Source organism: Pristis pectinata, chromosome 6 (genome assembly GCF_009764475.1).
Source record: "Pristis pectinata isolate sPriPec2 chromosome 6, sPriPec2.1.pri, whole genome shotgun sequence".
NCBI classification, from domain to species: Eukaryota; Metazoa; Chordata; class Chondrichthyes; order Rhinopristiformes; family Pristidae; genus Pristis; species Pristis pectinata.
Genome location: NC_067410.1, coordinates 22,239,703 through 22,265,133, shown reverse-complemented (window position 1 = coordinate 22,265,133; position 25,431 = coordinate 22,239,703). Strand labels below are relative to the sequence as shown.

Here is a 25,431-nt window from a genome sequence, read left to right as displayed (position 1 = left end):
AATCTCAGATGACACTCAGAACTGAATGCTTTGTTAGCCAAAAATATTAAAATGTTTTATGGTATTCATTAACAACTGGATATCATACATTCCATTAGTTTAATTATAGGTAGTGTTAGGGTGCACATAAAAGATATTTGATGAAAGAATTATCAAAAGTGTATAGAGTGTGATATGATATGGGTAACTATAGAAAACAGACGACAGCACAATGTAGTACTGAGAGAAAACAGTACATCAGGAAAGGGAGGCTCAACTATTTTGGGCAGTAGGTTTTTATCTTGGTTTTGGGGGAAATTGTTCATTTCTGACTTATGGAAAAATTGGACATTTCTCAGGAATGGAACCTTTATGTAAACTGGGGACTGCCAGTACATGCTTTTGAAGTCCATTTAAGCAAAAGAGTGCAATAATTCCAGATGATAGCAACTCCTTGAACAGCATCACATGCAAGGCAGGTGAAATGGAAATTTGTTATTGCTGCTTGCGCATTTTGGATTAATGCAGAATATTTTAAGTTTACAGAATTTGCGTTTCTGACAAAGTACAGAAATATTTGGTGCTTTAGTTATTTTGTATGTTGAGAGTTGACCATCTGACTACATATTTCATGTATATGAATTCCTGAATGGAGCAAGCCACCCTCTGAGTCCACTTTTCTATATGTATAAGTGAAACTTTTTGGAAAAAGTAAGGTTTGTTAAATAAAAACTTAAAGCTAATTGCCCAGTTTTTGAGAATTTTTAAATCAAATTCATTAACTGTGCATGCCAAGTGTGTATCAGAAAATCAGTCATCCCTGATCTACAATTTACTGCTTATTGCCAGCTGTTATTAGAATAATACATTTTAATTGTCTTTAGGTACTCCAGAGTTTATGGCTCCAGAAATGTATGAAGAACACTATGATGAATCTGTGGATGTATATGCTTTTGGAATGTGCATGTTAGAAATGGCTACCTCAGAATACCCATACTCGGAGTGTCAGAATGCTGCCCAGATCTATCGAAAAGTTACAAGTGTAAGTGTTGATCATCTAAATGACCTTTTAATTATTGTCATGTAGCAAGCTAATTTGTGGCTAGTTTACAAGCTGATTTAGTTTGGAAAATGGTAAAGCTGGATTAAATATCATAGTTTAACAGCTTTTTGTTGAGACATCGAGTTTATTAGACCTTGGAAGTTCCAAGGACATGATCATATTTTAACATGAGAGCTTGTGCAATGCTACATTTAAAAAAAAATTGAATTTAAAAAAAACTTACTTTCTTTTGTGTTCCCAATGTTTTCTGATTGTCTGTTTGAAAAACTTTCTAATTGATTTGCAGACTCCACATGTTGCATACAACACAGCTAGACAGGAAAAGAACCAGTGTAATATATATTCAACTTTTCAGAATTTTCCAAAATATGTCATTAATTTCAACATACATTTTGTGGAAGAAAAACATTTACTTTTCCATTATGATTGCTGAATAATGTTGACTGAGTTGAAATATAAATTGCTGGAAGTGCATAGCACGTCAGGCAGCATCTGTGTAGGGAGAAACAGAATTAATGTTTCTGATCATTGACTTCATTGTTTTTGGTGTTTACTGAGTACTCATTTTGTTATCCCAAATTATAAATCTATTTCAGAATATCAGTCAATCTCATGAACTCGCTGCTTAGTAATGATTTTTAATGAGTTTAACTCGGAAGGAAAGTAGTTTTTCTCTAACAACCAACGTGTCCTCTAAACATTTTATTATCTAATGAAATATCTACAATATGGTACAGAAACTTGTATTGCCATCTCCTCTCTACTAGCCATAAAGTGGTGAGAGTGACAGTCGTGTAGAATCAAATGCAAAAGGAAGAAGTTGTTTTTCAACTATATAGGGACCTTGCACAGACCCTAACTGGAGTTTACCATAGGTTTACCCAATTAGAATGAAAGGATTAAAATATGAAGAAAGCTTGCACAAACAAGCTTTTAGTCCCTTGAGTTTAGGAAGGTGAAGAGCACTTCAATTGTGTTTAAAATGATGAATTCATAAAATTGACTACAGAGGAACTATTTTATCTAGTTAATTAAAAGTAAACAAAGAGTCAATATATTGAAAGGTTTAGATTTGAGAGATTTGGATAGGTACATGGATGGGAGGGGTTTGGAGGGATATGGTCTGGGTGCAGGTAGATGGGACGAGGCAGAAGATCAGGTCGGCATGGACTGGATGGGCTGAAAGGCCTGTTTTTGTGCTGTAGTACTCTATTAAAATTAGAGCTGGTTAAGAGTGAATTCAGGAAGTGCTTTTCTTAGTCGAATTATGGAGTGTTCTTGTCTCAAGGCTAAACTGGTACAGTTTAAAAAAATATATATATTTTTGTTAGATGAGGAATATAGTTCTGAGGTAGGTAATAAATATGAACAAGAATTTGATTTGATGCCTACATAGACTTGAGGCTGTGAATGGCATATTTCTGTTCCTAACAAACGTATTTCTTTTATTTACAAAGAAGCTTAACATCTTGTTGACCACTATCCTGTATATTGAGAATGGGAATAAAGAAATTTCAAGCTAAACTGGACAGCTCAGGATATAGAATCTGATTTCTTTGGTTTTCCTATTTGCCTTTTTATTTCTTCATCACTAGTGGAATAAAGATTGCGATGAGAAGGCATTGAATTTGACACATTGTTAGTTCTTGGGAGCTTGATGACGATAAGATATCTTATTAGTGACTTGTACATCGAAACACAGTGAAATGCATCTTTTGCATAGAATGTTCTGGGGGCAGCCCACAAGTGTCACCACGCTTCCGGCACCAATATAGCATGCCCACAACTTCCTAACCCGTACGTCTTTGGAATGTGGGAGGAAACTGGAGCACTTGGAGGAAACCCATGCAGACGCAGGGAGAACATACAAACTCCTTACAGTGGTCGGAATTGAACCCGGGATACTGGCGCTGTAGTAGCGTTACGCTAACCGCTACACTACTGCGCAAGCAAGTCGTCATTTAAGGTGTATCTGAATTAGTTCATCCTTGTAGTATTAATTAGCACAAACTACCCTTTTGGTATAAGGAAGTTATGGGAAATTCATAGTGAAGCTTTTTCATTTGGTGTATGCTACAAAAGGTAAGTGATTTGATTGAATTTATTAGTAGTGTTTATTTTGAAAGGAAAATGGGCAGCTTGATTAACACAACAGGCTATAGAAGAGTTTTTAGTGTCTTGTAGGTGAGAAATCATAATTTGCTTTTAAGAATTCTACAAGTAAGAGCTATCCCATCCCACTCAGAACCAATTTTTCGAATTCTGTGATATGCGAACAGAATTTGGTTAATCAAAAGCATCAATCCTGTCAATTATGAACAAAAGAAATACTGACAAAATGTGGCTATTACTGCCAATTAAATAAATTGCTATTGGGTAGTTAAAGTATAACATTTGGTAAATTCAGTAATTCTTTAACATTTTAAGCGTGTAATAAACCTTTCAAACATTTTATTCTGTAAATCTTTACTGATGGAGAAATTTTTGGAAGAAAATTTGTTTTAAGAACTATTATGGTTTTGTATGTTTGGGGAATTATGCATATTAAACATGGAAAATCTTTCTGGAGTAAACGTTGAAAGCTAAAGCATAGTTGAAGGCTAAACAATGGGAGGTAAAGCAGTCATGTTTGACATTCCTTTTTTAACATCTGATCATCTGATTTTTTAACACATTAAGCATATGTTTTGTAGTTCTGAAATCTTTTTACTGACTGAACTAAAAATTCATTTTGTTTAAGAATTGGAATTTGCTAGGCTACTCGCTTCTGTGGAGAGAGTGAATAGACTGGCCTTTCATTCCCTCAAGTTTTGAAGAGTGAGAGGTGATATCATGGGGTGGGGAAGAATCTTTTAAGTAGATTGGCAAGTTAGCTGTTAAATGTTACTCTTGGCCAGGGAGTTTAGAACTGGAGGTCAAAGTTCCAGAATAAGGAGTCGGGAATTTAAGAGTGAAATGAGGGATTTCTTTTGTGATTGTGAATCTTTGGACTCCTGCATTCTATCCCAGAGCTTTGCAAATGCTCAGTCATTGAGTATATTCGGATTTGAGATTGATTAGATTTTTGGGGTACTTGAGGGATATGGGAATATAGTGTGAAATTGGAGCTAGTTTAGCCATGAACTTACCAAATGGCATACCAAGCTTTAAAGGCCATATTCATCTCAAGGCCTATTCATTTTATACTCCCAGGTGTCCACTCTGAAATTAAGTGTTTAAAAGTAGACTTAAAGTAGGGAAACAAGTCAGAATATCAAATTCTTTCAAGTACTCTAAACTACCTAAATGCAAATTCTGTACTCTTATCTGAACCTATCCTGAGAATTAAGATATTGAGCAATTTGCAGTTCAATAAATCCTTTTTAGTGTATATCAAGATCCAAAAGTGGGTCATGTTTTAAGAAATCAAAAGATTTCTAAATTGCTACACTAGTAATCTGCATCTGCAAGAGCTATGGTTTAGGGAAACTCATCGCTCTGTAGGACAAAGTGCAGTTGATTGACACCCAAACTCCTCCATTACCCAAAGGGATCACTTTACTTGATCACTTCCCTTGTGTGCTGTGGACTGAAGCAATTCAAGAATGCTGTTCTTCATCTAGGGCAGTTCAGGATGCGCATGGAATGTTGATCATTTTAGCTGAAAAATATCATTACTGGACATGAGGCAAATATGCAAATAATTTAACACCTGATTCAGGCATGGGTAACGGAAACTTTTTGTTTGTACTTGTCTGTTTGTGACAAGTGGCAGATTTTCAATTCAATATTGAAAATTCCTACTTGCTACGTTGGGGATGAGTAGCACTTCAACAGGAATCACATTGCTCAATGTAACCCTTGCCATTTCCAGTAAAGCTCTGAAATAAAATGTGGTAATCACAAGGTCAGTATATAGTATTAAAAATATTTTGTTAAGCTTCCTAAGTAGAGTAAATACTTAGGATATACCATGTCAAAGAAAGAAACTTTATTCTGGTTTGACTTGAATGAGCAATGTGGGTAGAGAGTGACCATTTCTTAAATGTTTGCCTTTTCCCCAGGAAGTGAAAGAAAGTAAAAAGTTATTGTATACTGTTTGATGGCACAGTGATTAAATTACAGACTAGTAATCCAGAAATTCGGATTAATAATTGATTGACAAGTTCAAATCCTGCCAGACAACCATGGAATTTGTCAGTTAATTCTCTGAAATTTGGGGACATGGGAGAAACATCAGTTAGCCTTTGTAACGATGATCATTGGAAAGACTACCAGGTGGCTGCTTAGAAAGTTTCATTAGTGACCTTGCTCAGTCTGGCTGGTGTGTGACTCCATACCTACCTTGTGGTTGACTTTTCAGTGCTCTCTGAAGTGATCTTGGTGAAGGAATAAAACTGAATAGACCACCTGGCATTGAGCCAGCCACTGAATTTGGAAATGCCAAAGTTAGTCCCAGCCCAGTTGACCTTGCAAAATCGTCTTCACAAACGACTGGGAACTGGTGTCTAATGTCAGCAAACTGATCCGCAGACTCATTGAGCAACAAACTGACGTTGTATTCAGAGAATTATACCTTACAGACAACACACAAGTCTTCTTAATCACCCTGGGGATGTCTTGTCTCACCTGCAGGACAGATGCACTGGAGGTGGCGGTGGCAGTGGCAGTGCAGTGCTGTTACAGGCAGGAGGAAGTAGTGTTTTGAGTTCTGTTGACTCTAGACCCCGTGAAATATCATGGACCCAAGTCAAAATGGTGAGAAATCTTCTGCCTTCTATCGTCCCTCAACTGATGAATCATACTCCATGTTGAATATCACTTGGAAGAAGCACTTAAGATAGCAAGAGCCATTGGATGGAGGGATCTCGATGTCCCTCACTAAAGATTGGTTTGATAGCCCCACTGCAGACCAAACTAGTTAAGTCCTGAAGGGTATAGCTGCTTGATGGGGTCTGTTGCAGGCAGTAAGTGAACAACACTTGAGAGGTGCTGTGGACTATCAGCAGCAGAAATGTGTACTACCACAATCTATGACCTCATGGCTTGGATTATCCCTCACTCTACCATTGCTATGAAAACTGAATCAATCCTGGTTCAAGAGGGCAGAAGGGCTTGCTAAGTATCAAGCATATCTAAAAATGAGGTGCCAGCCTTGTGGAGCTACAATACATTTGTTTAACAATAAAAACAACATGCAATAGACCAGTTAAGTGATCTCACAACTTACGGATCTGATCAAAGTTTAACATATCCAGCAATTAAACAGCTAGTAGAAGGAGGCAGCTCTAAGAGCAGCCCACTTCTTGAAGATGCCAGGGTTCAGCATCTGAGCGTTCAAGAAAAGGCTGAAGCATTCATAAGCATGCTAAGCCAGAAGTGCTTAATAGATCACCATCTTGGCTACCACCTGAGATTCCCACCATCATAGAAGCCGATCTGCAGCCAGTTTATTTCCTTCCATGTGATATTAAGAAATGGCTGAGGACATTGAATAAAGCAAAGGCTATGGAAACAGAAAACAGCAGTTGCAGGGATCAGGTTCAGCTTGAAAATAAATGCAAAGCTATTTTATTTAAGTAGCAGAATGTTGTTTTAGGATTTCAATACTTCTCTGCTCATTGCAGACAAAAATGATATCAAGAATACATTAAAAATTTAAAGAACAACCAGATACAATAAGTTTTAAAATGTCAGAAACATGCAAATATTTTATAGGGTTTGGTAAAATTTAAAATGTACAAACTGACCATGGTTGTTGGAGCATTACAATTTATGAAAGTGCTCAAAGCAGTTGTAATAGAGTATTAGGCTATCTTCAATGAAAGAAGTTTTGAAAATAATTGATGTTGTCTATATGGATGTTGTTCAGAAAATTAGTTGTAACAAAAATATGTAAAGGAACATGCAATTGAGCTTATGGGGACATACTAACCCTGCTTCAGTGCTAACTACTGCTTGTGTTTTCTAAGTAAAACATTGCAAAGAGCCCTGCAGAAGTATGGTCAAACGAAATTTCATAGAACTGCAGTTGATAATCAGGCAGATGACCAAATGATCAGAGAAACTTTAAGGCATGTCATGGAATTGGAATGGTTTATTATTGTCACATATACCAAGGTACAGTGAAAAACTTGTCTTGCATACCGTTCACACGGATCAATTCATTACAGCAGTGTATTGAGGTAAAACAATAACATAATGCAGAATAAAGTGTCACAGTTACAGAGAGAGTGCAGTGCAGGTAGACAATAAGGTGCAAGGTCATAATGAGGTAGATTGAGGTCAAGAGTCCACCTTATTGTACTAGGGAACCATTCAATAGTCTTAACAGCGGGATAGAAGGTGTCCTTGAGCCTGGTGGTACGTGCTTTCAGGCTTTAGTATCTTCTGCCCAATGGGAGAGGGGAGAAGAGAAAATATCTGGGGTGGGTGTGGTCTTTGATTATGCTGGCTGTCATGGGCAGAGCAGTTGCCACATCAACTGTGATGCATCTGGATACAATGCCTAAAGTTGAGGGTCAGAGAGGACATGCCAAATTTCTTTAGCCTCCTGAGGAAGTAGAGGTGCTGGTGAGCTTTCTTGGCCGTGGCATCTACGTGGTTGGACTAGGGCAGGCTATTGGTGGTGATCACTCATGGGAACTTGAAGCTTGCAATCCTCTTGACCTCGGCACCATTAAGTTAGACAGGAGCATATGCACTGCCCCCCTTCCTGAAGTCAAGGACCAGCTCTTTTTTGCCGACATTGAAGGAAAGGTGGTTGTCATGACGCCATGTCAGTAAGCTCTGTCTCCTTCCTGTACTCCAACTCATCATTATTTGAGATGTGGCCCACAACAGTGGTATTATCTGCAAACTTGTAAATAGTGTTAGAGCAGAATCTGGCCATGCAGTCATGAATGTATAGGGAGTAGAGTAGGGGACTGAGGATGCAGCCTTACAGGGCACCAGTGTTGAGAATGATCATGGAGGTGTTGCTGTCTATCCTTGCTGATTGCAGTCTGTTGGTCAGAAAGTCAGGGATCCAGTTGCAGAGGGAGGTGTTGAGTCCCAGGTCAGAGTTTAGTGAAGAGTTTACTTGGAGTTATAGTATTGAAGGTGGAGCTGTAGTCAGTAAACAATAGTCTAATGAAGGTGTCTTTCCTGTCCAGATGCTCCAGCGATGAGTGTAGGGCCAGGGAGGTGGTGTCTGCTGGAGATCTGTTTCGGCAGTAAGCAAATTGCAGTGGGTAGAGGTTGTCTGGGAGGCTGGTGTTAATGCGTGCTATGAGCAGCCTCTTGAAGCACTTCGTGATGGTGGATGTTAGAGCCACCGGGCAGTAGTCATTAAGGCATGTTACCTTGTTTTACATAAGTTCCACCTATCAATTAAACTATGAATAAAGATGGAAGCAGCGTGGTTTAGGGAGGGAGTTTGAGTTTGGGACTTCGATAGCAGGAAACATGGGAGTGATAGTTAATGTTTTAAAGTCATTGAACTTGCTGTAAAGCCTAGAAATTGGTATGAAATGTTTCATAGAAAGTTCCCATTGGAGCCCAAGAATAGGAAGAGCAAAGGGAACTGAAGTATTAAATTGCCAAAAGTTTGAGGTCAAACTTATTGCTATGCTAGAGATTACCTCAATTCAAGAGAAATTTAGCTTTGTATTTATGGTGTCAACATTCTTTCATGCCAGTATGTGAAACACAGAAGGGTGTTTGCTTGTATTTTGGAAAATGACTACATTGAATCTTTCCTCCACTGTTGTAGCTGAATAAAGTTTATTCTATCAAGAATTGCATTGTAAATTGATAGGTGTGGATGTCTCACAATGTCTTAGTAATGTCTCTCTTCTTCCACTCTTGTTTTGACAGCTTTCATTAGATTTTCTATAATTTTAATCTTCAATTTGCATTTTTTTAAATGAATAAACAAAATGGTAAAATCCTTGAAACACTGAATTTGAGTTTTTATAATCACACAGGAGGAGGCAATTCAACTCATTAGATCCATGCTGGCTCCCATGGAGGCAATTCTATTAGTCCCATTCCCACCCTCCTAATTTCGCTGTCCCCTGTAACTTATTTTCTGTATAAAAATTATCATTATTGCTTAGATCCACTGAATATTATTGATTTGGTTGCAGTGCCAAAATATGTTTGTTACAGTTATCCTTTGCATGTCGATGGCATTCAAACAATGTCCTAGTGTATCCATCACAGCTGTGTGGTTTTCTTGTAGATCTGCAGAAATGAATCAGTTAGTTAAAGATGTTGAACCTTTTCTATTTAATTGTCACTAGCTGTACATCCAAGAGATCAATAGCAATGTTGGAATAAGTCCCCCAAAATGTCTGTGGTGGTTCATAAAGGTAGCTTACGATCACTGCTCACAATTAAGGATGGGGAATAAATCCTGACTTTGCTGGTGAAGCCTGCATCACATTAGATGCTTTTTTTAAAAAAGCTCAATCAGATTTCATTGCTTTGTGTTTTTGTATGTTGTAGCCAGTGGCAGTAGTGTTAGATATTGGATTTCTCAAAATTATATCAAGCTTGCAGGCTTTTAACATCCTATATCCAGTTTCTGTGCCAATTAGGTAGCCTAAGTTATGTTTTGAGCTTAAATAAGCAGCAAAGTCACCACCTGTAGATTCACTTTGTTTCTGATTTAATATTAAACAAATTTAGTTATTAGCTAATAATTATATTCTGTTGGACACCCGATGTTCAAATCTCGAGGTTTTTTTTGGTATTGTATTCTAACCTTTTTAGTTTTTGCTAATGAAATTTGCCTGTTTGTGCAGTATGATGCAGTCATAAGTTTGGACTTCAGGTGCAGATCCTGAATTTTCTGTCCAAGCAAACTATTTGCCAATTGCACTCGAGATTGTATGTAAAGTTGCTGAATTGGATGAATACATCTCTAACTGCCTATCCAGTTTTTGATTCATGATGATGGTTTGGAACTGAGCCCACATGCTTGGGTATGCATTTGTAGTAGTAAATATACTGTGCAATGCAGTATTTCGTGGAGATGAATTAACAATACCCCTTGGGAGTTATTAGTTGCAATATTTAATTCGATGTTCACTCAGGTGGAAGGAAAACAGGCAGATGATGGAAGCAATGACATTGTCTGAAGGACATCAACATTTTTAACTAGAGTTCATGGCTAAGTGAGCGATTAAATTCAAGGGGTTCAAGGTATTTGCCTCTGGATGACCCCCAATGCAATGTATCAATGAATATAGAAATAGAAAAATTCTGTATGTGAATGCATTGCAGATAGGAATGTTTCATATTGTTCGGGCATTGGTGCTGGTTCCGGGGGAAGAGGCATCCTTTTGGGATCTAAATGTGAGATAGCAATATTCTATAATTTCAATAGATTTTGTAATATGTTTGCTTTTAATATAGGTCACTGCTGAGATGTAAATTAACTTCTTATGCATCTGTATAGCAGTAGTTTTTTTGAAGAAATAGCAAAATGGTGGAAAGGTGTAAAGAGTGCTAAAACATTGATTCATAACTTTTTGGTGAAGCTTGTATTTTAACTACAAGCTACAAATGGTAGGTCTTAAACCTACCACTTGAAATGTGATGCATTGTAAAGATAAGGGTAAATTGAGAACTTGTGTTGCATCAAACATAATTTTTCAAAAGTTAACTATTTCTGAAGTTCTAGAAATTTTGCATGGTGTCAGACCTATTGTGAAAAGTTTATCTTGAGTTATGTGTTCTAGTGTTCTTATTTTTGCCTGTCCATGTTTTTTAAACAACAGTGATCTGCCAAAGGGAATTCTCAAGATCGGGTAGCATGGACATAAGAAAATTTAAAATGGAATCTACAATGGCATTTATATTTAAAGCATAATTGGATGTAGTGCATTTTAATGCCCTTTTAAAGAGCTGATACTATTAACCATATTAATTTGACATACTCTTGATTTCAAAGCAGCATCAACCATATTTAAACTGGTAATAAACTAATTCATTTGCACTGACTGACAAAAGTTCTACTTGTTAAGTTATTCAAAATGTGTCCAATCAGAAAAGCCAAAATAAGCTTGACCATAACTGATCTTTGAATTTGCTTAATAATAAAACTGCAGCTATGTCACTGCAGTCAGCTCTTTGACTCATGGGAGAAGTTAAGCCTCTGGAGTTTTGGCAAAGAAATTGTAGATTGATTAAATCTGATGTTTTATATACTAAATAGAATTGATTAAAAATAATATATGGGCATTTCTCTTGCACAGCCTTAACATAAAAGGCTCAGAGGGGGCAGAATTTTTGAGATTTGCTCAAATGAGCCTTTTGACACAGTACATAGACCAACAAGGGAAGGAGCACTACTGGACCTTGCAGAATGAGCTCATCATCTGGAGGGAGTGTCAGTGGGGGGAGTATTTTGGGAATAGTGACCATAACACAATATATCAAAATAGGAATGGACCATAAATATGTTAAATTGGCGGAAAGCCAATTTCATTAGCAAGAGATGGGAGCTGGCTAAGATTGACTGGGAACATCTGCTTGCAGGTAAGTCTACATCTGTACAGTGGGAAGCATTCAAAGGAGAAACAGCAAGGGTTTGGGGTCAACATTTTCTTCTATGGATAAAAGCCAGGGGTGACGTTCAGGAAACCTTGGATGACAAAGGTTATTGGGGGTTGGATAAACAGAAAAAAGAAATGCATATAGGGAACTAAAAATGAGCAAGGGCCATCATAAGTACTGGGTAGAGAGGTGCTTAAACTGGAAGTTAGGGTGGCAAAGGAAGGTCACAAGATACAAGATATCACTGACAGAGGATCAAGGTTAAATTGAAGGCATTTTATAAATAAAGGCAAAAGAATAACCAGGGAAAGATTGGGGACAACAGTGCTATCTGTGTATGGAGTCAGAAGGCGTAAGGGTGTTCCCAAATACTTTAAGTCAGTATTCACTAAGGAAATGGACTTCATAGTTGGAAAATTTAGTGAAGGTAATAGTGAAAGTCGAGTGCAAGTCTCAATAAACAAAGGAGGTACTTCGTGCCCTAGCTGGTTTAAAACTAGATAAATTCCCAGGGTGGGATAGGATCTATCCCAGGCTGCTATGGAAGGCAAGGGAAGAGATCGCTGGGTATTTAACTGAGGTTATTGAATCCTCGCTGACCATGTGAGATTCTTATTGACTGGAGGACAGCAAGTAAGGTCCCCCTTTTCAAGAAGGACAGTATGGAAAAGCCTGGTAATTTATAGGCCTGTGAGCCTGACCAGTAGTAAGGAAGTTATTGCTGAGGGGCAGGATTAATGATCACTTGGAGCAACAGTGTCTAATCAGATTTGCCCAACATTGCTTTAAGGGCAGATCCCATCTGATCAACCTGATTGAATTTTGGAAGAGGTAACTAAGGGTATTGACGATGGCAGTGCAGGAGATGCAGTATGTGTGGACTTCTGTAAGGCCTTTGATAAGATCCCACATGGGATACTGGCCCAAAAGGTTAGGGTTTGTGTGATTCAGTGAAGTATGGCAAACTGGATTCAACATTGGCTGGGTGATAGACGGGGTGACGGTAGAGGGTTGTTTTAGTGATTGGACGTCTGTTACCAATGTTCTTTGTGGATTGGTTCTGGGACCTTTGCTGTTTGTAATATACATGAATGATTTGGATGTGGATGTAGGAGGCACAATCAGTAAGTTCACAAATAATGTGAAGGTTGGTGGAGTTGTATAGTGTGGAGGGTAGTCTACAGAGTGTTATCAATGTGTTGATGAAATGGACCGATAAATGGTAGATGGAGTTCAATCCAGATAAATGTGAGGTGATGATTTAGGGAGCACTGATGAGGCTAGGAAATATACTATGAATGGTAGGGTCTTGGAGTGTTGATGAACACACAGACCTTGGAATACAAGTCCAGAGACTGTTAAAGGTGGCAGTTCAAGTAAATAATGTGGTTAGGAAGGCATATGGGATACTGGCCTTCATTAGTCAGGGCATTGAATACAAAAGCAGGGAAGTTATGCTCCAGGTTTAAAACCTTGGTTAAGCCTCAGTTGGAGTACTGCATGCAGTTCTGGGTGCCACACATTATAGGATGGATGTGATGGTGCTTGAGATTCACCAGGATGTTCAGAAACTGGTAAGTTATGTCTGCTCTTCTCCTGGGACCAGAGGAGGTTAGAGGATCTGATTGAGGTATATAAAATTGAGGGATCTAGATAGAGTAAACTGCAGGAAACTTTTTCCCCATTTCAGAGGTAGATAAAACAAGAGGGCATAGATTTAGGATGAGTGGGGGGGGGGGTGGGTAGGGGGGAAGAGATTCAGAGGGGATATGAGGGAGATCTGTTTCAGTCAGAGCAGTGAGTACCTGGAATATACTGCTTGAGAGAATGGTTGAACCAGGGTTACTGACACCTTTCAATAATTGTGCACTTGAATTGTGCAGTTTTAGGCCCTTTAGGAAGGATGTACTGATGTTGGAGAGGGTTCAGAGAAGATTTATGAGGATGATTCCCAGAATGAAAGGGCTTACATATGATGAGCGATTGTCAGCTCTTGGGCTGTACTCATTGGAGTACAGAAGAATGAGAGGGGACCTCAGAAACATTTCGAATGTTGAAAGGACTGGACAGAGTAGATGTGGCGAAGTTGTTTTTCCTTGGTGGGTGAGTCCAGGACTAGAAGGCACAGTCTTAGAATTAGAGGGTCCCCATTTACAACAGAAATAAGGAGAAATTTCTTTAGCCAGAGGGTCGTGGATTTTTGGAATTTGTTGCCACATACAGCTGTGGAGGCCCGATCATTGGGGGTGTTTAAGGAGGAGATTGATAGGTATCTAATTAGTCAAGGTATCAAGGGATATGGGGAAAAGGCCAGGAATTGGGGGTAGATGTGAGAATAGTTCAGCTCATGGTGAGGTAGCAGAGCAGACTGGGCCAAATGGCCTACTTCTGCTCCTTTGTCTTGTGATCTTGTGACATAGAATGGCATGGGGTTAGTGCGGAGGGGTACCTAAAGGTCAATAGATGTGTGGGCCTAATGACCTGTTTTCATGCTGTATGAGTCCAATTTTCTATTGAATCTGCTTTAACTGGCTTTCAGAAATTGAACTCCCTAATTTTTTTTGGGGGGGGGGCGGTGGGGGAGGGAGGAGGAGGGAAAATCCTCATGTTGCATATGGTTCTTTCGTCCTTTAGTTTAGGTCAGTGTTCATGGTTACTGAAGCTATTTCCTTAGTCAACCAAAACATTCATGTCTTTGGAAAATGTTTATTAAATCTTTTCTCTTTGCTGAGGAGGGCAGCTCAAATCTCTATAAAGTCCATCTTCCCTAGTCTCCTGTACAATCCCCGGGTGCTTAATACCTTAAAATGAAGTGTTCAAAAGAGACCAAAATACTGAAGTTTAATCCAAAGTGTTAATCACTGTTCTATAAAGATTCAAATTAGCTTTTTCTTTTATGGACCATTCATAGAACATCTATGCCCCTCTTAGTAGAGAAATTTCTTCAGTCCTATTCACCAGCTCTTTCCCCATAACTCTGTAAATTCTCTCTTCAGTGCCTGTCCAATTCCTTTTTGAAAATATTGATTTTGTTTCCACCAGTCTGAATTCCAGATCAGAATTAATTTCTGCAATTTAAAAGTTTTTCCTCACATCCTCTTGTACCCTTGTTTAAATCTGTGACCCCTGGTCTTTGAGCCATTTGCTAATTGATACAGCTTCACTATCTAAACAAGTCACACTTGTATCAACTATCTGGGATCCTCTTTTACAAGGAAAACTCTCCTTGTCTCCAGTCTAACCTTGCAGATGAAATCCCTAATCTGTGGAACCATTCTAAGTAAACTTCTGCATTTTGTCTAGGACTTCCCTAAAACTAGGTGACTAGAATGGGACTCCATGCTGTTGTCATGGTCTATCATGAGTTTTCTACAGATACAACATGAAAAACACAAGGGGTGAAACTTTGGACGTGATGTTTCTGGTGCATGCCAGGTGTGGTCCCAAAAGAAGAAAAAGGGGAACGAAAGCCAAGGGAATATGATGCATTTCAGACACATTTTTCATGGGAGAAAAGGGCAAAGTACAATAAATTGATGGGGAATTATAGAGGCAAATACGATTGGGAAAGAGAGGCTAGAATGACAGACAATATACATAAACCACAAAACTGGAATTTAAGTAGTAAGATGGTAGTAACATGCAAGGTGCAATTTATAAGAACAAAAAGGGATGTATGCTTGGAAGCACAAGATACGGCTGGAATACTTCATAAACAACAGTAAAAAGTACTATGGAAGGGGATGCTGATAAAATATCGATAGAAGTGAAATAATGAATGGAGTGAAAATTGATGGGCAGGAGCTGCTGGAAAAGCTGACTATACTTGGAGTGGATAAATTACATGGCCTTGCTTATACCCTGGGTTTCTAAGGGAATGAAGAAAACTGAGTTTGCTGTAATCTTTGTTTGCTAGGTTTAGGGAAAAGGTGCCAGATGACTGGAAAGTGGCAAATATGACACCTTTGTTCAAGAGGGTATACATTCCTAGTAACTACAGGCTGGCCAGTTTGACATTAGAAGTGAGTAAAGTTTTGGGAGCGATATTCAGGAAAATTAACAGGCTCATGGAGTGAGCTTAACTTAATTTCAGGAGAGCTAACACAGGTTTGTAGAAGGAAAATAGTGTTTGACTAACAAAACATTTTGTTGAATTTAACAGAAGATTGTTGAAAGGACTGCAATGAATGTTGCTACATAGATTTTGAGAAAGTGTTTAAAACAGTACCATATAGAAGAGACAGAATTGATGCTTATGGAATAGGAGAGTTGGAGTTAGCTTGGATATATTTGACTTGTGCAGAGAAAACAGCATTGTTGTAAGTGGTCATTTATCAGACTGAAAGATGGTAGAGGGTCAGTCCTAGGATCTTGATGTGTATAATAAATGTTCTGGATATTGGGATACAGTAACGTTTTGAAACTTGCCAAAAGTACCAAACTTTGTGTGGCAGTGAGAAAGATATAGATCAACTACACAAGACAGCTTCACAAAACCTTGCAGGTGGAATATACTGTGGGAAAAGTATGCATTTTACCAGGAAGAATGGGGAAAGACTTTATAGACTTTACAGTTCTAAAGAATGTGAATAGATGGACCTGGCAGCGAAGGTGGTAGGACATTCAGACAGAGTAGCAGGCAAAACATATTGGTGGTTCATAAATAGAGTTAGAAAAGTTGGGAAGATGTGATGAACTTTGATAGGACTATAGATAAGCCATCATAGTACTGTCCAGTAAAATGTGAAGGTCCTTAAGGTGCACAGATCAGTATTATTCCAGGGATAAGGGATTTTAGCTCCAAAGTTGGACAAACTGGTTGTCCTGGACCTAAAGAGGTTCAGGAGAAATTTGGTATAGAGATGTACGAGATTATGACAGGTTTAGGTAAGGGAGACAGTCTGTTTTTCCATTAGCATTTGGTGAGACCTGGGAACACAGATTTAAAGTTTTGGCTGAGAAACAAGAATGATGTGAGGAAGAACATTTTTACACAAGTGGTGACTATCTGGAATCTGCTGCCTATGTGGGTGGTGAAAATGGAGACGATCAATGATTTCATAAGGATGTTGGATGGGAACAGGAGTGAAATAAACTTGTAGGGTTATGGATAATAGAGCAAGAGAATGGGGCTGACTGAATTGTTCTTCAGAGAGCCTGCATAGGCTCAATGGCCTCCTTTATGCTATTTTGACTCTCTGACATAACTGCTCTCGTTTTGTATTCTGCGTCGAATTCCAGAATTTCATGTGCTTTGTGAAACATTCTCTCAAAATGCCCTGCCACTTCCATGAATTTATGCACAGATGAATCTGGGTTCCTGTGCACCCTTTAGAATTGTGCTGTTTAATCAATATTATTCATCTATTCTTTCTGATATAATGTTTAATGCTTCCCTATATTAACTTCCATTTGGCTGCCCGTTTAGCCGGCTTATTAGTGTCTTCTGGCTCATTAGTGTTTTAACACATTTCCAAGATTAGTGTCACTTACAAATTTGGAAATTTTCTTCTGCATGCTAATTTTTAAGAGATTAATGCCTATCAAAAAAGCAGTGGTCACTGGATGGCACAATTGCTTTCCATCCTCTAGTTTATAAAAGAGATTTATTGTAATTCCTCTAATTAATAAACCAAAAATCAGATTAATCATTGAGAGAGACAGCACTGAAATGAGTCCTTCGGCCCACTAATTCTGTCGATCACCAACCTTCAAAGATTTGAATGTGTATCCTAGCACCTTCAAACAATGTACAACTTTATTTGGATCATCTTTCCTCCATCAAAATATGCCACTTCCTAATTTATTACGCAAAATTTAATTTGACCTTTTTTCCTGGCTGGTCTGCTTTTAGTCGGTTACAATCATCTAAAAGTAAAAAGTGAATATGCTGGAAATCTGAAATAAAAATAGTTAACACTGGGAGGTACTCAATAGGTCAGTCAATATCTGTAGAGAAAAACAAAGGTCAGTGAACTTTCTCCAGAATGAAAAGTGAGAAAACAAGCCTGTTTTAAGTTGCAGAGAAAGAGGTGGAGAAAACAAAAGGAATGTCCGTGATAAAGTGAACATCAACCAAGCATTCAGATGAGACCAACACTGTTGGTGCCACCCAAGAGGGTGTTGAATGCTTGAAAAGTGACCTGTCTGGAGCAGGTGTGAGTAGAGGAAGATAACTGGAGCAGAAGGAAGGAAAAAACAAGCATTTTTGGACCTTTTAAGATGTGGAACATAACAGTTGTTGGAAATCTGATGTAAGGGAATGGTGAGAAAACTTAACTAGTCAGAGAGCATCAGTGGAGAGACAAAAACTGATAAATGTAACTGGCTGATGACCTTGCATCTGTTCAAGAAAGGCTAGTTATCTGAAATTATTGATTCAGTATTGAGTTCTGAGGGGTGTAACACATCCAGATGTTGTTCCTCAAGCTTGTGTTGTTTTTGGAACATTGTAAGATGCCAAAGGCAGAGGTCCTTTAAATTTTGTAAAGTTTGTAGGGAATTTTAAGTCTGAGTCAAAGCCAAGTTTATAAGCTACACCTGATGCAGAGGCTAAACATAAATGCATGTAGAGGTAATCTTGCACAGTGTGCTATCAGTATGGTCAAGTTATTGCTGTTACTCCTGTTGGTCCACCGCTGTAATCCACCTGACATACTGCAAAATACAATGACAAACAGTCAGCACATAGAATTATCATCTCCACTCTTCTACAAAACTGCATTTTTATCTGAAACCAAGTTGAAAAATGGCAGGAGTTGCTTTCTGAATCTATTCTAATGTTTCTTGACCCAAAAAAGAACAGCAATTGGTATTTGAACTTGATTCTTATAGCTTCCTTGCGAGTGATGCATGAGACTTCTAACTTGAGGTGGAAATCAACAACATTGTTGATACAGCTATCCCTAGAATTATAAATCTTTTAAGAGTAGTTGCTATGATGCAGTTGACTCGTTAGGGTGTGCGTCCTTGATTTGCAAAGTTTTTACTTGCAACAATGAACAATCCTTAATGTTGGAGGGTAGAGAGAGATGAATAATTAATGGCAATTGAAATCTTGGGCATAGCTGTGCCAACAAAGACTGCTATCCACAGATTAATAGCTATGCTGAAGTAGACTACTGTCTACATAGATAATAAATACCCATTGAAGCAAACTACAGCCTTTTGACATAATTGAATATATTTTCTGAATGTTAACCCTGGAAGTTTATCATGTGTTATGAAGAAATATGTTATAATGGAGAGATTGATTAGAATCAACAGCATGCGCCCTTGTATTGATGACCCAGGAAAAAATGAGTTTAATGGCAAGACTTTAAGGAACATGAGGGGAGTGATGGGTCTTAGTGCTGACGTGTACAAGGCCAGTCATGGTTAGTTTGACTGTTTCAAAAAGCATGCAGATTTGCATAAAGTTCTTGTGGGGGAAGGAAGCAGAACATTTTTCAAAGGAGCTGAAACAAGTCAAAGAAAGTTGCTTCTCTCCCGAACCAATGTTTATTGCGATGAATCTAGGTTTTCAGTGTGGATTTTAATACACTTATTTATGCAAGTACTTCTCAATTTACAAAGATGTTACATTCCAGGGAAATATTTTTAAACAAAAAATGGTGAATTGAAAAGGCATTTCCCATTGGATCCAGAGATGAAGAATTGCTATCAATAACCCCCACCCCCAAAAAAGTTAGAAAATGGATTTATATGAGTATATGAAAGTTTGTTTTATCAACAATCAAATCCTAAATGTTAAAAATGTATCTTTTCAAGATTCTTAAAGTACCCACCAAGTGAAATATACAAGATCCTGAGAGGTCTTGACAGAGTGATCACATCCTCTTGTCAAAGAATCTAGGTCGCTGTCAAGACTCACCCATTTTTAAGATGGTGATGAAGCAAATTTTATTCTGAGGGCCATGAATCTTTGGTACTCCTTTAGAGGCCATGAAAGCAGAATCATCTGAGGCAAATTATTGTTGAGCAAGGTAGTGAAAGGTTGCTGCAAGGTAGCAATGGATCCCTGATCTCGTGCACAGCATTTTGTAGCGGTCATATTTTACAGGGCACCAATGTACTGCACATGGGTGAAACAGATTACATGCTCTTTCTGTAGTAATTTGTGCTTTGGGAGTACCTTCATGAAATTGGCTTCAGCAATTTTTTATTCGGCACTTCCAGTTAACAATGTTCTTTTGAAGTTCCATCTAGTTTATACAGATCATTAAATAAAAAGGAATTCCTTTTAAAAAGAGAAATTTTAGTGAATTGCTAATTGTAATGATACTGAAAATAAGCTGAATGCAATTTGGAAATGCAGTTACAAGGAATCCACATTTTAGAAGCTCTTCCTTTTGAAATTTGTGCTAATTTTGGCAAGTAATCTTGAAAACTTTGAATATCATTTCTGCAAGCCAAAACAATTGAAGTCGAAGTTGGTTCAACATTTTGTTCTAATTTTTTTAGGGAGTAAAACCAGCAAGTTTTGGCAAGGTCACAGATCCAGAAATAAAAGAGATCATTGGAGAATGCATCTGCCAAAATAAAGAAGAAAGGTTTGTAACAAAATCGGGACAAGAGTGTATTGTTTCCTGGAAATGATAATTGATTACTGAGGCCTTAGCAATAAATGTTCTTCAGCTAGTTATCAGTGAGTCCTTGATTTAGCTTACAAAGTGTACTTATTTTCTTTTTGTTATTAAAGAACAATATATTGTATTCAACATACAATGGTGTAATGCAACTTTGATTTTTAGGACTAATCAGATGTGTATATATGTTTAAAACAAAACCCTGGTTTGACAAATTTAGGATTTCAGTTTAGTTATTTGAACTGAATTTAGTTAAATGGTTCATTCTCATACCTTTCCAATAAACCTAGTTGTTCTATATGTATAACATTTTTAACTGGTTATATAATATGTGTAGCATCAGATATAAAAAAAAGCTTTGAAGATGTAAGTCATTACAGTAATCATTTTGCACATCTGATAGCTGAAGCACAGCCACAGTTGTTTTCTCAGTGCAATTTGTCCGAAAGTGTAATCTGTGTGAAGATTCAGAATCTTAGGAGTAAATTATATTCATAGTCAGAGTATTACAGCGTAAAAGCAGGCCCTTTGGCTCAACTTGTCCATGCTGACCATGGTGTCCACCAACCTAGTCCCATTTGCCTGCATTTGGCCTATATCCCTCCAAACTCGTACTTATCCAAATGTCTTTTGAATGTTATTATTGTACCTGCCTTAACCATTTCTAGCAGCTCATTCCATATACTCACCACCCTCAGTGTGAAGAAGTTGCCCCTCTGGTCCATTTTAAGTCTTTCACTTCTCACCTTAAACCTATGCCTTCTAGTTTTTAGTTCCCCCACTGTGGGGGGGGGGGGGAGTAAAACTGTGTGTTAACCCTATCCATACCCTTCATGATTTTCTATAAGGTCACCCCTCACTCTCCTATGTTCCAAAGGATAAAGTCCTAGCCTGCCCAACATCTCCTTATAACTCAGGCCCTTGTTGTGGTAGCATCCTCGTAAGTCTTCTCTGCACTATTTCCAATTAAATGATGTCTCCCCTATAATAGGGCAACCAAAACTGCATAATACTCCAAGTGCAGTCTCACCAATGTCTTGTACAACTGCAACATAATGTCCCAGCTACTACACTCAATGCCCTGATTGATGAAGGCCAGCATGCCAAACACCACCACCACCACCCTGTCTACCTGTGCTGCTGCTTTTAGCGAACTAATATTTGTACTCAGAAGTCCCTTGCTTTACAGCACTTCCCGGGCCTGACTATTCACTGTAAAAGTCCTACCCTGTTTTGACTTCCCCAAAATTCAAGTTCAGCACAGCTTGAGTTTCCCAGATTGATTGAAATTGTGCTAGAAACCCACAAGACTAGCTACATTTCCAGAATAAATTGATTACCATTGGCAGTTCACTCTTGTGCAAGATGTAGGCCTTGAAAGATTAAGCTGATTCTTTTGGATTTAGTGACACAAATAGTTTAAAAGCTTTTAAATGTTGCTTTTTTAAACTTAGCTATTTTGTTATACTGTACATATTCTCTAAGAGTTCTTAATTTGGTTGTTATGGAAGTGATGAACTAACTGGTTAAACTTTTTTTGATAAATCTATTTCTCACTGTGTAAATCAAACTGATGTGTTTCTTAGTATCAACATATTTTGAAGTGGAATTTAAGATGTATTCTAAAATATTGCCTAAATGTGCTGGTTCATGCAAATGATTTTAATAAAATCTGAGGTTGATGAGGGTGAATACTTCCCAAAACTGATGCACTTATAGCTGGAATTTGTGCTAGGATATCAGATTGTGCCCAACGCAGAAACACTACCCATACTGAATAATTGAGTGTGGAATTGTTTTCCAGATATGCTATAAAAGATCTTTTAAATCATGCCTTCTTTGCGGAGGACACTGGCGTAAGGGTTGAACTTGCTGAAGAAGATGATGGAATAAAAAATTCAATTGCAATGAGACTCTGGGTTGATGATCCTAAGAAGCTGAAAGGCAAACCAAAAGACAATGGTGCAATTGAGTTCAGTTTTGACTTGAATAAAGAAAATCCTGAGGATGTTGCACAAGAAATGGTAAGTGTAATTATTATTGTGAGGGAAAGCTGTTTTAGAAATGGGAAAAGTAACTATAATTTGTATGATGACTCAACACATTCATTGACATCCCAGTGTACTTTGCAATGTTGCTTCTGTTGTTTTGCAGGTAATTATTAAAAAATTAATATATCCCACCACCTGCTCCAATGTTATATGCATGAGAATAAGTAGTACTGCCTGGTCCTGATTGAGAAGCTGAAGGCTAGCCTTGTATCTAATTGAAAGGGTTTTGGGATGGGAAGGTATTTAACGTTATAATTCTGAGTGAGTGGCCTAGGTCAACAATATCTAACCCAATAATTTTCATACCATCATTGGACATTTTCCCACTATTGTATGATATGTTGTTTTTTCTATTTTTTGCTATACTCTTTTCACTTTACCAAGTTACTCTGTTGCATTGTCTATTTCGGTTGTCTGTTTATCTTCGCTAATGTTCACTTGCTACTCTTGGTAATGCTGCATGACTAAGTTGGTCATTGGGTCACTTTGCCATTGGCTCTTTTTATTTTTCAGTTGAATATGCATTTGATGATATATATGAAATATTTCTTTAAATATCAGTCAATTTTTAAAGTAATGTTCTAATCTAAAGTAGCCAGCTTACCCCTTTAACAATGTAATTGTCCTTAAGTTCAATACTCTAGTTTGTGGTTGACCTGATGTTCTTAACAAACTGAATCTAAAACTATCATATTGAGATCACATTTCCCTAGAAGAGCTCACCTTAATCTCATCTCATTACAGAAGAAGTCTAAATTAGCCTGTACCCCAATTGGTGCTATGATGTAAACTACATTTGCCATTTTGATTTGCTGAGTCTATGAAGTTGATATCAAATTGTATTTAGCTGAATGCCAGGGCCTCATCATTTATTGCTAAACTCTTAGGATCGGGGAAAACAAAATGAGGTAGGAGCAATGGGAAGAGGAAACAAAAAGTTAGGTCTTGGAGGTGGGGAATGGGAGACCTGGGGAAATTGCTGTTTACCGGAGGGAAGGTTGGAGGAGAAAATCTGTAATCAGCAGAAGAGATGCTTCACTTTACTGGAATAGTCCTGCTTTGCCTACTGGATGCTGTAAAAGGTGCTTGCCTTTTTGAGCCAATAACTGCTATTGATGCTAAGTTTCCTTAGTCTTGGGAAACAGTGGTACTTCAAATTATGCTTCCACTTGCACCATGGGTGGGGGGGAGGGGGGAGCTGATTTAAATTCGTGCTATCTTTCTAGGTTTCCTTGCATTATGTTGGGAAAACACTTCATGTTTTAAAATTTTTTTAGAAGGATCGCTATCTTATCCTCCCTTTCAACTTTCACCCCTTGTGGGGAAGTTCATCACAAATTTGTAGTGGAGCTATTTGATTTATTTAATAAAAAAACATCTTAAGTGCTTAATGACAAGTACCTGCCAGAAATCAAATATTGAGATTGACCTTCTGCTGTGGATCAAAAAGATTAGATAGCTTCACATTTCTGTAATACTTCAGGGGGGATTCTCCATTTAATGTGGAGTCACAGTTGGTGTATAATTTTGAAATAACCAGTTAATGCCCTTCCATTCCTCTCTGCATTCTCAGATACCCATAGTTTGTTTTGCTGTTAACAGTTAGTTGGAACCTTGCCGTCATTATATTTGATCAACTGATAAACCAAATTGATCTGCTTAGTTATGGAATATACGTTATTTGCAAATTCTCTCGTGTTTTTACATAAAAATGTGATATACCTGAAGTCAGGTTAACTTTGGAAAAGGATAGAGAAGTATTTTTTGTCTCCTTCCCAGTCCTGATGAGTCTTTGACCAGAAACATTAACTGTCTCTCTTCCATATGGCCTGACCTGCTTAATATTCCTACCTCCTGTTTTTACTTTAGATTTTCAACAACTACAGTTTTGATATTCACAGAAGTATCTATTCAGTTAAACGCATTTGGGTAGTGGAACCAAGGAGGAGCTGCTTGATGGAATTTATAAATGGGAAGGATTTGGGAAAAGGAAGGGGACATTTACTGAGTGTATGCAATACTTTGTTGTGGTTCTAACAGGTTTGGCAAGAAATCAGTTTCTGTGCAGAATAGTTGCAGGTGGATGTAGAATTGGAAATGCTGAACCCATCAAGCCACAGTTGTCCATATAGGTGCTAGTGTTGAGAATACATGCAATGACATGCTGACTAATTTTGAGATCTCCTTTCATTGCTGCATGTGCAGTTAGTGATATTTAATAATAATGCTTCCTTTCTGTTCATGGTATCTTTATAGTTGTTTAACACAGCTTTTCAACATTGTCAGTGTCCACAACTATTTAACTATTCTCAATATATTGGGGAAAAAAAATCAAATTTTGGGACAAGTTTCATATTTTTCAAACTTCAGTTTTATATCCAGTATGCATTTTTGACATTCTATTTTCCAGTATTAAAATGATAGGAAAAGGAAGCAATTGGGAGAGAAGATTTTGTCGTCTTATTTGTATTTTACCTTGTATGTGGAAAACCTCGGTGCTAGATGCTAAAGTAGTACAGATGTGTTGATCAGACAATATTGCCTAAGCCAGTGTCTTTTGTTATCTTCTACAGTTTTGAATGCAAAGGTTTGTTTAAGTTGCGGAAATTTAACCAAACTTTAAATCTGCAGTCTGGGCAGTCCTGATGCAGGGTCTCAACTTGAAATGTTCCTTTCCCTCTGCAGCTGCTGCCTGACCCGCTGAGTTCCTCTAGCAGCTTGTTTTTTGTTTGAAGTCTGCAATAACCTTGGTTTTTATTGTCAATCAATCTCAGTGGGGGAGGAAGATTTCTGTACATATAACATTCAATACAATCTTGCCATTCTGTTTGTAGATTGACTCTGGGTTCTTTCAAGAATGCGATTCTAAGATTGTTGCCAAGTCGATACGAGACAGAGTAGCCTTAATTAAGTGGAGAAGGGAAAGGAGTCAGCAAGTAAATGAGGCGAATGCACAAAGAGAAAAGGAGAACCGAGATAAACAGAAGAGCTGTTTTCATCAAGTTATTGATGCCCCCCAGCAAGGTCATCAAATCCCCTCAGAATTGGAAGAACCTGAAGCTGACCAACATGTGTGTCCAAGTCTGCTGAACAGTATTACATCCATGATGTGTGAGTGAGGTTATTTGATTTTAAATTTGAGCTTGTATTCAGTTAGGGCATATTTTTAAGTTTTGTCTGAGATGAAAGTAATTCGGAAAATCATACCTAATGAAAAGCTGAGTAT

The 25,431-nt window shown here is 37.9% G+C and overlaps 1 protein-coding gene across 8 annotated transcripts in view; it reads left to right on the top strand.

Annotated features, from left to right (window-relative positions):
- wnk2 (WNK lysine deficient protein kinase 2) overlaps window positions 1-25,431 on the top strand; it is a 148,581-nt gene that overhangs the window by 50,863 nt on the left and 72,287 nt on the right. For all 8 annotated transcript variants that reach the window (XM_052018422.1, XM_052018418.1, XM_052018417.1 and 5 more), the window contains exons 4-7: window positions 864-1,021; window positions 20,030-20,118; window positions 21,959-22,178; window positions 25,040-25,316. In XM_052018422.1, the coding sequence (XP_051874382.1) occupies window positions 864-1,021; window positions 20,030-20,118; window positions 21,959-22,178; window positions 25,040-25,316 (744 nt within the window). The remainder of the gene's footprint in view (window positions 1-863; window positions 1,022-20,029; window positions 20,119-21,958; window positions 22,179-25,039; window positions 25,317-25,431) is intronic.